A 15,135-nucleotide genomic window follows, 5' to 3' on the forward strand; every position below is an offset into this window, starting at 1 on the left:
ACCTCAGTTTCTCTTACTGTCCAATAAAAGTAATAGTATTGCCTACCTGCTACTGCTGCTGTGAGGAGTGCCTGTAAGACAGTGAGCACAGCGCCCGGCAGGCAGTGAACGCTGAGGAAATGTTTATTATTATTAAAATTATTAGGATTAATAACCACTAGTGGGTAAAATTTACACCACAAAAATATACAATACCAAGCAGGGTGAGGAAAGGGCTGTAAGGAAAGCCAACACAAAGGGTCATCGGTGTGAGGACGGGAGGGGCCCTGCTCTCTGGAGAGGCTTAGTGGACAGTCACTGTCTACCTGTCAAAGTGAATCCTGGACACACTTTAACGGCAGGCCTGAGGAATTCTGAACTGATTTCGGTGATGTTATCAGACTTTGTGAATAAGAAAGAATTGTATGGGGAAGGTGACAACTATTTATGGTGATTCAGCTGGTGGAAACTGTCAAAATCAGAGTGCTGCTGTGAACTCTGAGTATAGGTTTTGCAAATAGCAGGACACCTCCTGAAATACCTGAATAACTAGGTTTTGAAAAACTGTGTCTTGGGTCCCTGAGAGAAGAATATGAGGCAGGAAGCTTTGGAAAGAAAGCTTGGAGCCCCAAGAAGTGCTCAGAGGTAATAGAGACCTCTCGTAATTTAAAGAATCCTTCCGGACATTCCAATTTAAGGGGAGAAATTCTCATTTATTTTGTGGGTGGGAGACAGGAAGAACAGCTCATCTGTGGAGAAGCTAATATCTTAGAAAAAAGATTAGTCCAGGACATGTGTCACTTGATCTTCCTGCAGAACGAGTACACAGTAAGAATAAAACAACAAAACGGCAGGCCAAATGACCTTCCTTTTTTTAATCCCCCTCCTAGGAAGAAAGATAACTGGGGGGCCAGGATGGGAGTAGGTGTGAAGGAGTCCCAGGGTAACTGAGAGAGCTCTGGCCTAAAAACTTCAGAATCCTCTTTGAGTTCTGCTACTAATTAGCTGAGCAATCATACTCCACTACTGCCTCAGTTTTCCGATCTGTAAATTGGGGATGCAACAGCTGCTCTACCTCAAGGAGAATCAGGAAAGAGGTAATGGGACAATGCTTCTAGCAGTCAGAGTTCAGTCAGAACACAGAGACCACGCCAGATTTTTGTTATTTTTTGGTAGAGAGAATAGTTAACTAGGTATAACAAATTTTTAATAGGGTAACTGAAAAGGCCAAAACGACACATTAAAGGAAGAAGCAACTACAGGAAGCAGCTACACCCCCATGGGTAGAGCAACACTATGAAGAGGGTGGAATTGTTTGAGCTTGGAGGTTTAAGGGGGAGGACCACAGAGCTGACGTTCAGATCTCAGAAGAGGGAGTGCTGTGGGCTGGTGCTGGGCCCGGAGTGGCTCTGAGTTTAGAGGTGGAGCCCCGTGCAAGTGGGACTCCACCCTCTGAAGAGTGAAGGCTTGTCAGTTGGTGCTGGTATCTTGAGGTGGGGGTACAATAAAGCTACTTCTGCAAACATTAGAACAGCTGCAAACTGGACTCACCTGTTGCTACTGGATGGCACTGACTGGTGGAGTTAAGAAGGAAGACTGGAGTGATGGAGTGATGCGGACAGACTAGGAAGCGTGGGAGAAGCAGCAAGTCTCCCCTGCTCTCTCCTCTTGCCTTCCAGTCTCCGTCTGATGCCGCCTAGAGCAGAGCCAAGCTGGTGTGCTCGCAGCCCAAGCGTCACAAACTAGCGTATAAAAGGGTGGGATTTAAGCTGGGAGACAATAGCTTCATATCTGCACAATGCCCACGAGAGAGATCGTAACAGCCTGTCTGTCTTTTCTTGCAGGTCGTTTGAAACAGGATATCTCCATACATTAGGAAACAACTAGGGGGCCTGCTTTAAGGAAATGAGCAAACCAAATGTGTCCTCACCCCAAAGCTTTCAGCAGTGGCTGTGCAGCTCAGAGAATGTGACCCAGTGCAAATGAGGGTAGAAGAGATTACCTTTGTGGACTGACAAGTGGCCTAGGAAAGCTTACACTGATCTTGGAGTCAAAAGATCTAGGCCTGACACACCAGCAAACCTCATTGGGACTCAGTTTCCATTTTGGACACCAAGATAGTATGAGTCTATGTAAACCTTTCTAGAGGGGCTAGTGTGTTTTGTTGTCTTCTCACCTCACCCACTTCCCCCGCCCCCTTCAAATGCATAAATCTGAAGTGAGGTTAGGTTTCAAGGTCAGCAAATAAGGAGGAGGTCAGATGTGATCAAAATTGCTTAGAAATAGACCATTTTGAGACCTAAGTATAACTTAGCAGTCTGCACAGCCAGATTATCCTCCAGAATTGAAACGACTCTTTCAATGGGTGAGTACCAGATGAAGTCATTAGGTTGTTAGAGGCCCATGTTGTATAAAAAATAACGTGTATCGCTAAATGCCACCCTCACGCTCAGCCAGCACGGGGACTGAGATCTACATATTGACTGCTTAGTATTTGCTCTCACATGGGTTCTCTAGTCACCGAGGAGAAGAGCAAGAGACATTTAAATGGTATCATTTACTCTATCCCGTTTGTTTCTTTGCTTTGTTGAAATATGTGTACAACACTCACTAGAATGACTAAAATGAAAAAGAAAATACTAAGTATTTTTGAAGATACAGAAGAACCAGAACTCTCATATACGGCTGATGGGAATATAAACTGAACAACCCTTTCTGGAAAATGGTTTGGTAATGTTTACTAAAGCTAAACATATGCCAAATCCTATAACCCAGTGATTCTACTGTTGCATACATACCCACCAGCATATATACTGTATGATTTCATAAAATGTTCAGTAATAAGTGAATATCATCTAGGCTGTTAGGAGTCAGGATAGTAATTACTTTGGGGTCAGGGAATGACAGGGGGCAGAACAGAGGCTTCTAGGGTGCTGCTAATGTTCTGCTTTTCTTTTTTTTGAAATATATTTGACATATAATATTGTGTAAATTTAAGGTGTATAACATGTTAATTTGTTACATTTATATATTGTAATACGATTTCCATTGTTGCAATAATTGGCACCTCTATCACATTACATAATTATCCTTTTTTTAGCAGTTGCAATAATTAAGTTCTAGTCTCTTAGCAAGTTTGTCGTCTATACTACCTGACTGTGCATTACATCTCTAGGGCTTATTTGCTACTCTTGTAAGTTTGTAGGCTTAAACATCTGTCCCATCTCCTGGTAACCACCATTTCACTCTTGGTTTTTAGGAGTTTGGCTTTTTTAGAGTTCACATACAAGTGATATCATACAGCATTGGTATGTCTTATCTGACAGCATAACGTGCTCAAGGTCCATCCATGTTGTTGCAAAGGGCAGAATGTCCTTTCTGACAGCTGAATAATATTCTCTCTCTCTATATATATACCACATCATCTTTATCCATTCGTTCATTGATGGACACTTAGGTTGCTTCTATGTCTTGGCTATTGTGAATAATGCTGCAATAAATCTCTCTTTGAAATCCTGTTTTCATTTCCTTTGGTTATATACCCTGGAGTGGAATTGCTGGATCATATGGTAAATCTATTTTTAATTTTTTGAGAAACCTACATATTGTTTTGCATAGTGGTTCAACCAATTTGCATTTCCACCAACAGTGTACAAGGGTTCCCTTTCCTCTACATCCTTGCCAGCACTTGTTGTCTCTTGACTTCATGCTAATAGCCACTCTAACAGTTATTTTGGTTTTTCTTTGCATTTCCCTGATAGTTAGTGATGCTGAGCATCTTTTCATGTACCTATTAGCTATTTAGATGTCTTCTTTAGAAAAATGTCTATTTAGTTCTTCTGCATATTTTTAAGTGGATTATTCATTTTGTTTTCTGGTTATTGAGTTGAGTTCTTTATATATTTTGGATATTAACCCCTTGTGCGATATACATATACGGTTTGCAAAAATTGTCTTCCATTCTGCAGGTTGCCTTTTTATTTTGTTAATTGTTTCTTTTGCTATAGAGAAGCTTTAAGTTTGATGTAGTCCCACCTATTTTTTGCTTTTGGTGTTGTATCCAGAAAATTATGCCAAGACCAACTGAAAGAAGCTTCTTCCCTAGATTTTCTTCTAGGAGTTTTATAGTATCAGGCCTTATGTTTAAGTCTTTGATCCATTTCAAGTTAATTTTTGTCACTGGTGTAAGATAAGGGTCTAATTTCATTGTTCTGTATGTGTTTATCCAGTTTTCCCCACACCAGTTTGTTGAAGACACTATCCTTTCCCCACTGGGTGTTCTTGGCTCCCCTGTTAAATATTAATCAACCATATATGCAGAGTTTTAATTCTGGGCTCTCTGTTCTGTTCCATTGGTCTATGTGTCTATTTTTGTGCCAGTACCATATTGTTTTTACTATAGCTTTGTAGTATAACTTTACATCAGGGAGCGTGACACCTCTGACTTTGTTCTTTTTCCTCAGGATCGCTTTGGCTATTCAGGGTCTTTTGTGGTTCCATACAAATTTTAGGATTGTTTTTTCTGTTTCTGTAAAGAATGCCATTGGCATTTTGATGGGGATTGCATTGAATCTATAGGTGACTTTGGATGGTATGGACATTTTAACAATATTAATTCTTCCAACCTTTGAGCATGAAATGTCTTTCCATTTATTTGTATTTTCTTTGATTTCTTTCAGCAAAGTCTTGTAGTTTTCATTGTACAGATCTTTCACTTCCTTGGTTATATTTGTGCCTATTTGATTATTTTTGATGCTATTGTGAATGGGATAGTTTTCTTTCTTTCTTTTTCAGATGTTTCATCATTAGTATGTAGAATTGCACCTGATTTCTGTATGTTGATTTTGTCAACAGAGTTTACTGAAATCATTGATTAGTTCCAACAGTTTTATGGGTGAGCCTTTGGGAGTTTCTATGTACAATATCATATCATCAGCAAATAATTTTACTTCTTCCTTTCTGATTGGATGCCTTTTATTTCTTTGTCTTGCCTAATACTCTTGCCAGGAATTCCAGTACTATACTGAATAAGAGTGGTAAGAGTGGGCATCTTTGTCTTGTTCCTGATCTTAGAGGAAAAGCTTTCAATTTTTCTCCATTGAGTATGATGTTAGCTGTGGGTTTGCTGTATATAGTCTTTATTATGTTGAGGTACGTTTCTTCTACACGCATTCTGTTGAGGGTTTTTATCATAAAACGATGTTGTATTTTGTCAAATTCTTTTTCTGCATCTGAGATGATTATGTGATTTTTTTCTTGCATATTATTGTGATGTATTACATTTATTGTTTTGCATACATTAAAAACATCCTTGCATTCATCCAGGGATAAATCCTACTTGGTTATGGTGTATAATACTTTTAATGTATTCTCAAATTTGGTTTGCAAATATTTTGTTGGGAATTTTGCATCTATATTCATCAGGGATATTGGTCTATAGTTTTCTCGTGGTGTCCTTATCTGGCTTTTGGATCAGGGTAATGCTGGCCTTGTAAAATGAGTTTGGAAGTGTTCCCTCCTGCTTAATTTTTTGGAAGTGTTTGAGGAGGATTGGTGTTTATTCTGTAAATATTTGGTAGAATTCACCAGTGAAGCCGTCTGGTCCTGGAGTTTTCCATGTTGGGAGGTTTTTGATTACTGATTCAATCTCTGTTATTGGTTTTTCCAGATCTTATATTTCTTCCTGATTCAATCATGATAGATCGTGTTTCTATAAATTTATCCATCTCGTCTAGGTTATTTAATTTGTTGGCATATAATTGTTCATAGTATTCTCTTATGGTTCTATGTATTTCTGTAGTATCAGTTGTAATGTCTCCTCTTTCATTTCTAATTTTGATTCTTCTCTTTTTCTTAGTTTAGCTAAAGGTTTGTCAATTTTGCTCATCCTTTCTTAAATAGCTTTAGTTCTTTGATCTTTTCTATTGTTTTTCTTGTCTCTATTTATTTCTGCTTTGATCCTTATTATTTCCTTCCTTCTGTTAACTTTAGGTTTAATTTGTTCTACTTTTTCTAGTTCCTTCAGGTGTAAAGTCAGATTGTTTACTTGAGATCTTTCCAATATGCTTGTGTTGTATCCCATAAGTTTTGATATGTTGTGTTTCCATTTTCATTTGTTTTTATTTCCCTTTTGATTTCTTCCTTGGCCCTTTGGTTGTTCAGAAGTGTGTCATTTAGTTTCCACATATTTGGAGATTTTCCAGATATCCTCTTTTTGTTTTCTAATTTTATACCATGTGGTCAAGAGAAGATAGTTGATATGATTTCAATCTTCTTAAGTTTTCTAAGATTTGTTTTGTGTCCTATCATAAGATCCATCCTGGAGAACATTTCATGTGCATTTGAGAAGAATGTGCTTCCTGGTGCTGTTTGATGGAATGTTCTATAAATGTCTGTTAAGTCCATTTGTTTTAAAGTTTGTTTCATCTCCAACATTTCCTTCTTGATTTTCTGTCTGGATGATCTATCTATTGCTGAGACTGGGGTATTGAATCCCCTACTATTATTGTATTGTTGTCTATTTCACCCTTAGATATGTTAGTATTTGCTTAATATATTTTGGTGCTCCAATGTTGGGTGTGTTTATATTTATGATTGCTATATCTTCTTGATGCATTGACTCTTTTATAATGATCTTCTTTGTCTTGTTACAATTTTGGCTTGAAGTCTACGTTGTCTGATATAAGTATGATCATCCTCTTTTCTTTTGGTTTCCACTTGCATGGAATATCTTCTTCCATCCCTTCACTTTGAGCCTACGTGTATCCTTAGAGCTGAAATGAGTCTCCTGTAAGCGGAATATAGTTGGGCCTTGTTTTTTTTAATCCATCCAGCCACTCTGTACCTTTTTATTGGCAAGTTTAATCCATTCACATTTAGAATGATTATTGATATGTAAGGATTTACTACTGCCATCTTATTGTTTGCCTTCTGGTTGTTTTGTATCTCCATTGTTTCTTTTTCCCTCTGTCTCTGTCTACCTTGGTAAATTGGTGGTTTTCTCTGGTGATTTGCTCAGTCTCCTCTTTTTTTGCATTTCATAACTCTATTCTAGATTTTTGCTTTGTGGTTACCATGAGGCTTACATAAAACATCTTGTAGACAAATTAGTCCTTTTTATGCTGATAGCAACTTATCTTCATTCACCTAAAAAGAGTCCACTCTTTTCTCCTCCCCTTTTATATTTTTGATGTCACAATTTTCCTCTTTTTATGTTGTGAATTTGATAACAGATTATAATAGCTATAGTTATTTTTAATACTCTTTTCCTTTAACTTTTAACACATCCTTCTAATATAGTTACAGTTTTCTACTTTGAACTAATTTTCACCTTTACCAGAGTATTATGTACTTTCGTATGTTTTTTGTCACCAATTAGCATCTTTCCATTTCAACTTGAAGAAATCCTTTCAGCATTTCTTGCAAGGCAAATCTAGTGGCAGTGAACTCCCTCAGTTTGTTTGTCTGAAAGCCCTTATTTATTCTTCATATGTGAAGGATAACTTTGCTGGATAAAGTATTCTTGGCTGTCAATTTTTATCTTTCAACACTTTGAGTATGTCATTCCACTCTCTCCTGGCCTGTAGTTTTTGCTGAGAAATTGGTTGATAGCCTAATGGGGGTTCCCTTGTAGGTTCCTTTCTTTTTTCCCCTGGCTTTAAGACTCTTTTTTTAAACCATTTCTTTATAATGTGTCTTGAAAGGTGTTTTTGCATTGAGATAATAGGGTGTTACATTAGCTTTGTGGACTTCTATGTCCAATTCCTTCCCCAGGTCTAGGAAGTTCTCAGATATTCTTTCTTTCAATAAACTCTCTGCCCTTTCTCCTTCTCTTGTCCTGGTACACCAATTGTTCTTATATTTACTTTTCTGATTGAATCTGATAGCTCTCATAGGGTTTCTTCACTTTTTTAAAATCTTAGTTCTCTCTCCTCTTCTAACTGAATCATTTCTAAATTTCTATCCTCCAAGTCACTTACTCTTTCTCCTATGATCCACCCTGTTCCCATGCTCTCTAATGCATTCTTCATCTCATTCATTTAATTCTTCAGCTCCAGAATTTGGTTCACTTTTAAAATTTTGATCTCTTTTGCAAAGAACTCCTTGCGTTTATTAAATTTATCCCTGAGTTCACTGGAATGCCTTTCTTGGAGATCACTGAATTTCTTCATAACAGTTACTTTGAATTCTTTATCAAATCACAATATTCTGAGTCTCTGAGTTCAGTTGCCGGAGAACTATCATTTTCTTTTTGTAATACCATATTTCCTTGCTTTTTTTCAGTGTTTTAAGATATGTGCCTCTGCTTTCACATTTGAAGTAGAAAACACTTTCCTTAGCGAAGGATTTGTTTACTTTGGCTGTTACAGTTCAGCAGACTGAGAATTAGAAACCCTTCTTTTGTGTTCCAGAAGGTGGCACTATAGCTCAAGTTTTGGTTTCTCCCACCAGGGCTGGCTCTCAGGGCTGCTCTTGAGAGCACTGAAAAAGCTGAAAGCATCCTGTGGGGAGGTGTGGGCTTAGCACTTGGGGGTTTGGGGATGCCTGCAACCCAACAGGACAGTTCTCAAGTAGGGTACTCCCAGAGGCCCATAGGCAGACCTCCTGCTGAAATCCCAAAGCAGACAGCAAGAAACGTGTTCCTTCAATGCCCTTTGGTATTCTTGTCTGCCTCCCTTCCTTTCCTCTCCCTCCTTGAGTTACAAAGATGTCTCCTCAGTAATCCAGGTGCTGCTGTGAGAAATGGGTCCCTCCAGCTGCAACACAAGCAGCCAGGCAGTCTGTCACTCATCACTTCCACTTCCTGTGGCAGAGAAGTATCCACTGTGCTTTGCACTGTCACCCTGGGGAGGGAGGGTGCCTTGCGGTGGGGAGGGGGTTCCCTTTTCCTGTGCCTTCAAACTCATCTCTATCACACTCTGATGGTGTGCTGGGATCTCCTGTCAGGTTGGCTGGACCTCTACAAAATCTCTATCTTCCCTGAGTGTCCACCCAGTTTGGCATTCTCCAGGATCTTGTTTTCCTGATCACAGCAAGTGGGGCAGGAGCAGACCACCAACTCCCTTAGTTCTGCAGCCCCCGCTGAGGCCCTATCCACCTACCTTCAGGTACACAGGTGGGTAGAAATCACCCATATGTCCTGGTGTAATGTGAGGAGGCAGTTTTGTTCAGTTATGGATGTCCAATTAGCTGTAAGTTAAAGGGGAGGGAAAAAAGGAACGACTCTCGCTGCCATGATGCTGACGTCACTCTAGAGAAGTCAATGTTCTGCTTCTTGATCTGGGTGCTATTTTCATGGGTGCAACCAATTTATAAAAACTTATAGAAGTGCTTCAAGCTGTAGACTTCTATATATATAGGTAATACTTCAACAAAAGTTAACTGTGACTCCATTCCACCCTTGGGTATACAGCCAAAAGAATTGAAAGCAAGGACCCAAGGAGACATTTATACACTACATTCATGGCAGCGTTATTCACAATAACCAAAAAGGTGGAAGCAACCCAAGGGTCCATCAATAAATGAATGGATAAACAAAATGTTGTATATACATACAATGGAATATTATCAGCCATAAAAAGGAAGGAAATTCTGATATATGCTATAACAGGGATGAAGCTTGAGGACGTTATGCTAAGTGAATAAGCCAGTCTCACAAAAGGACAAATACTGTATGATTCCACTGACATGCGGTACTTAGAGTAGTCAAACTCACAGACGGAAAGTAGAATTATGGTTGCCAGGGACTGGGGCAGTAAGGAATGCAGAGCTACTGTTTAATAGGTACAGGGTTTCAGTTCTGCAAGATGAAAACAGTTCTGTGGTAGAGATGGCAGCACAACAAGATGAATATACTTAATATCACTAAACTGTACATTTTAATGGTTAAGATGGTAAATTTTATGTTATATGTACTTTACCACAAGTTTTTTAAAAAGTTAAATGAGACTTTTGACATATAACCTCCAAGTAAATGTATTACTAACTTACCTCTGGTGAACATTCCAGAATTTTCACACCTCTTATTGGGCTACTCTCAACCCTACCTTTTCAATTCTGTTGAACACAAGAAGTGAAAAAGGCCAACAAGGATCTTCCCCAAGCAGCAAGGTGAGATGCAGAAGACCGCCTTCCACTCACACAGGACCTTATGCTAAGCAAAATGCTTTGACATTCTTCTTCCCATTTATAACCCCAACCCCGCTGTGAGGAAGGCAGGTCAGACAGGGCTGTTACCCTCACTTCGAAGTTGGGGAAACCAACCAAGAAAAAAATAAAATCACAGCTAAAAAAAGGAACAAAATTAAAATTTTCTGATACCAAATTCAAGCTGGAAGACATCCTCCTAGAACCCTCGAGTTTATTACTAAGACTGAAAAGCCAATTCGATTTAAGATTACTTTTGTGCTTCCATTGTTCCCATAAGAAAATGCTTTATATTATGTACATCTTTTCATATGTTGAAAAAAATTCACTTTTGACTTGAAAACATTTTATTTAATTTATACAAATAACTACTAAATACAAAAAGTAGATTAAAACAAAATAGTTATTTTTTTCTGGCAGAGTTTAAATGCACGTAATGGATAATTCCGAAGAAAATGCATTTTCCCCACAGCGTTCAGGACTAAAATTCTACTGAAATCTTTGCTTCTAAATCAGTAATATATTCAGTGGTGTCACGTGGGTAATGGCTAAATACGTTTTGCATATGAACTGAAAAAGAGTTACAGTCTACACACATACAAATGTGAAGCACTTAAAATGTGAATTTAACTGATAATAAAAGAAAATGTCCATTTCAGAGTATAGTGTTAAAAACATTTCGGTAATAAAATCATAAGACCACATAAAAATAAGCTTTAACATATGCACGAAGCAGTTTTGTAAAAACTGCTAAGTGCACAAGTAATAAATAATTTGCAAAGTTGTGTATAAACAATTCCTAATGTTCAGCATCATTGTAAACATCAGCACATGTGTAAAATGCAGCAAAGTCTGACATTACATTTTGTTTTGCCAAATTGAATTCCTATTATCCGAAGACAGACCAGTGGAGTACGCAGCCAACGTTTGGCAAGTTGGGTCTTCAAAATTAAGAGTAACAGTGCAAGTAAGGAATGCAAAGAATTCCTAGTGCAATAAAGAAGAGAAGCACAGGCAATATTGCTGATTAAAAATTCACCACCTCCTTGAGTTTCCCGTGGGGAGTGTCTAGGAGAGCTGTGAAAGATATGCAAAGCCACTGTCTTAATGCCCAGATCTCTTTTAGGATTTCTCTGTGTTCCTCCAGTTCCCTACCTTTGCAACAGTGTCTGTCCAACATTAGTCTCTGCAGTGAACAGTTCGTGAAATGCCCAGTTCACAGTCATTGAGCGAGGTTAGGGTGGTTTTGGTGTCTCCCCAACACATGGCTGGGTAAGATGTCTGCCTTGTCAAAGCAGCCTCTGGGGAGGGAGACAGATGGATTCTGTTCTGACAACCAGTCAGGCCAGCATTAGGTCCCAGCTGGACAACAGCAATATCAAATCTTCCTTCTTGACTCCATGACAATGTCAACAGTCAGTTTTCAATTTGTCTAGGGAATTATCAATTTTGGTCAAAGTCTTTTTGATACGCAGAGCTGTGAGTCTCGCGGACGGATTTTGATACCAGCATTCTTTCATCAGCTTGGCCAGAGAGGTTAATGTCTGAGGAGAGAAAGAACAAACACCACAGTGAATAAGTGGCTTTTTTAGTGGCCCCAGAAGCTGGGCAGATGTCATGTCAACCATTTTGTAGAACTCTGCAGGTCTTGTCAAGTTAAAGTGGTGGTATCGCCATCTTCTTTAAACAAATAATCAAGGCCTTAGCCACTGATAAAGAAGCCACTCTTGTATTTCATGAACTCTGTCCTCTGCACTCCTAATGCTTCCAACTGATGTTATCTGGTAAATTACATAGGCCAGGCTAGACCTCTTGATGCTAAAAGCACCCATATTTATCCTGTGTAACCCATTATTATCCTAATCCAGAGTTAATACTGAAATTTGTAGAAAGGGTCATTTCTCAATGTCTTAGATTAGCTACTACTCAAGAGCAGCAATAAGGATCTTCAGTGTTGAACAGCTTATGTTTGTAATTTCAGGTACACAGAGATGGAAAAGAGGTTAAAAGCATCACTCACAGCCTCTTGATTTACATATGAAACTGCAGTCATAGGGCCTCCAGCAGAGTAAGGAGTCTCCCAATTTCTGGAGCTACTCAGTAGTAGAAATTCCTGTGACTACTGTCATTCACTAGCAAGATCTATCAGATATGGCTCTTCCAAGAAAGAGACCATTTTCTGAACCTACCCAGCTGGGTTTAAGACCCTTCTACATAAAATAGAGAGAGAAAGCAATAGATAAAGCAGATCACTCAAGAACAATACCAGTTGAAACTCAAGAACAAGTAAATAAACAAGCGAGGATAGCTCTAAAACTAGGAAAGTGACATTCTTACCGGGTCTGAGAACCATCTGTTGGGTATGTTCGGCCTCTGTTGATCTACACAGACCACCTTCCTCATATCTTCAAAACTCGGGTCATTGGGAACCACGTCATAGAATGGTGGCTTATAATCTTCCACAATACCTGCACACAAGAACAAGAATTGTGTTAACAAGAGAGTAGGGTTCCCCCAGGGTTTTATTGATGGGTGTCACAGGTTATAATGTGACAGGAAAAAGTAGTGATCACCTTCCTCACATTGCAAGGTGATTCTGAAAGCTACAAGTAGGTCTTAAAAAAAACAGAACAGGACATTACATAGAAGCCCTGCAGAGAACTGGAGGAAGAACGAATGTTAGAAGAAAATGTGACTACTTCTCATATAATTACAATTATTAACAAAACTCTGTAAGAGCGTCTATAAACAACTGCATAATGCCCAATATGGCACAGGAGACCCATAACAGAAATTCGTTTGGTGATCAAAAGGAGACGAGAAAGAAGGTCCATGAATCTAGTGTTTTCAGACCATAAATAAAAATAAAAACTTGTTCACAAACTAGAGCTAGAGGCAAACAAATAATCCAAGAGCATCATCAAAATACCCCTTTTTGTTATAAAATGATTAGGGGGAAACAACCATTAATATAAAATAATCCCTCCCACTGAGAGGATGCAGATAACGTAGTATGAAATAGTCACTTCCTCATTCATTCATTCTACACGCACTGAGTCCCCTCTGCTAGATGCAGCTGTCTGTTTGATGGCTCTATTATTTACTCTCAGATTGAAGGCAGAAAATAAAATGTAGAGGAGGATACATTTGGGAAGGCAGAAGATGGTTAAAAAGAATGAACTCTTCCCTTACTCCCAAGCAAATATGAAAGTGGCTAATTTCAGCTTCTGCCCCTGCATGGTTTCCAATGCCTTAAACACCTTTTTTCTCACCAAAATTACATCAGTTCCTTACTTTTCACAAAGAATAATTCCACAAATAGAGAAACTTAAAACTTCATCATTTGAAATTAGAAAACTGATTCTTTCCCTTATAGAGAGGAAACCAAGAAAATCTGTTCTTTCCCTTTCATCATCAAAGGCTTCAACAATGAGGACAGTGGATTACTCAGCTTGACATCCTCCTTCCTTCCTCCATGTAACTTTCTTCTATTCCTAAACAGCTAACAGCTTGTTGGGGGAGATGAGAGGAGGCCGTGAGGAAAGTTGTAGTTAAGTTTTCATAGTTCCTACTAGCCATCTGAAAAGCTTCAATCCCCATTTCATTTATCAAAGAAATTAAGAGTGAGAACCCATTCTTAAAAATCCCATATAAATACAAACATATACAAAATTAGCCATGATAAGGAGCATACGTTAAAGAAATACTATAGATCTTTTTCAAAACTTCACATTCAACTAAGTTTATTTTAAAAGTAGAACATAGTCTAAATTTTATTTTAAAAATTTCTAGTTGCTATTCTAGTCTAAATAACTTCTCCACATTGTATAACTGCACCTGTAACATGTATTAGTTGATGGATTAAAACCTTTCCAAGCAAATCATCAACAGCTCATATTAGGCAGAGACCACTGCTCTCAGAAGACAACGTGAGACACCCAACACTGAGGCCCACCCTACTTCTCTTGTTAACGATCTCAGGAAGCATTCAAGCAAAAATATTTTAATCCTTTTCAGTACTAAGAGACACCACATAAAATACAACTGGGCATGAACCTGCAAGATAATTTATACCTTTTCAAGGGCCACATGAATTTATAGGAAACAGGAAGAGATGTGCCCTCTGCCACCTCTCAATTTTTCTGAAAGAATAGTTTTAGTAGCTTGGTTTAACTCTTTAAAAATCTAGCGCAATAGCCAGCTATTTGGGGTAATTTGCCTGGCTAGCTCAGGAAGGGTTATATGATTGTCAACAGTAATACTACATTGGATTTTTTGATTTTTCTATAAATGCAAAAGAAAACATGGCTGGATTTTTAAAACATAGGATCTGGGGATACTGAACAGTACATTGCACTATACAAAGATGGAGTTTTCTCTTGTGTTTATTTGCCCATATTTTAATCTTATTAGATGTCCCGTGTTTTAAAAGGAATCACGTTTAAAAGGAAAAACCATTTAATTGATTACACCTGGAACCAGTCATGCCTCTCTTTCTTCAACCATCAGCCAATTGTTGATTGTTTCCATCTGACACAAGTTATGCTTTTCCAGAATAAAATAAATCGGGGATTAAACTCCAGCAGTCATATGGAAATCCCTCTGGTCAAGGAAACCAATTATTTCAATCAACATAAAGTACATTACATACCTACTATGTGTGGAACACTGTTAAATATTGAGGATGATGAAAGTATAAGACATGCTCTTGATTTTCAAGGAACTCAAAATCTAGTGGAAGATGAGAACAAGCCCCTTTCTTTTTCCCTTAGATAATAGAAATCTTGTTTAAAAGAACCTCAAGAATGTTTTTCACCTCACTACTTACTCTATATCTTGAAAGGCAAAGATAGGTTAGAAATTCTCACTGTATTTTTACTTGTTGGTTCCTAAATTTACTCAATAACCATTTGATCCCTTAAACTGAGCATACCAGAGGTTGTGCTTGGCACTAGAGATACAAAAATGAAAAAAATGGGATGTTGGTAATGAGGAGCAGAATAATGGGAA

General features: G+C 38.3%; 1 protein-coding gene across 8 annotated transcripts in view; it reads right to left on the bottom strand.

The window, feature by feature from the left end:
* Positions 1–10,454: 10,454 nt before the first annotated feature.
* ACVR1 (activin A receptor type 1) overlaps positions 10,455–15,135 on the bottom strand; it is a 122,548-nt gene continuing 117,867 nt past the window's right edge. For all 8 annotated transcript variants that reach the window (XM_044768886.2, XM_044768885.2, XM_070507809.1 and 5 more), the window contains 2 exons: positions 12,463–12,593; positions 10,455–11,669 (listed from right to left, as the gene is read on the bottom strand). In XM_044768886.2, the coding sequence (XP_044624821.1) occupies positions 11,535–11,669; positions 12,463–12,593 (266 nt within the window). In that variant the 3' untranslated portion in view covers positions 10,455–11,534. The remainder of the gene's footprint in view (positions 11,670–12,462; positions 12,594–15,135) is intronic.

Source organism: Equus asinus, chromosome 4, assembly GCF_041296235.1.
Source record: "Equus asinus isolate D_3611 breed Donkey chromosome 4, EquAss-T2T_v2, whole genome shotgun sequence".
Lineage (NCBI taxonomy): Eukaryota > Metazoa > Chordata > Mammalia > Perissodactyla > Equidae > Equus > Equus asinus.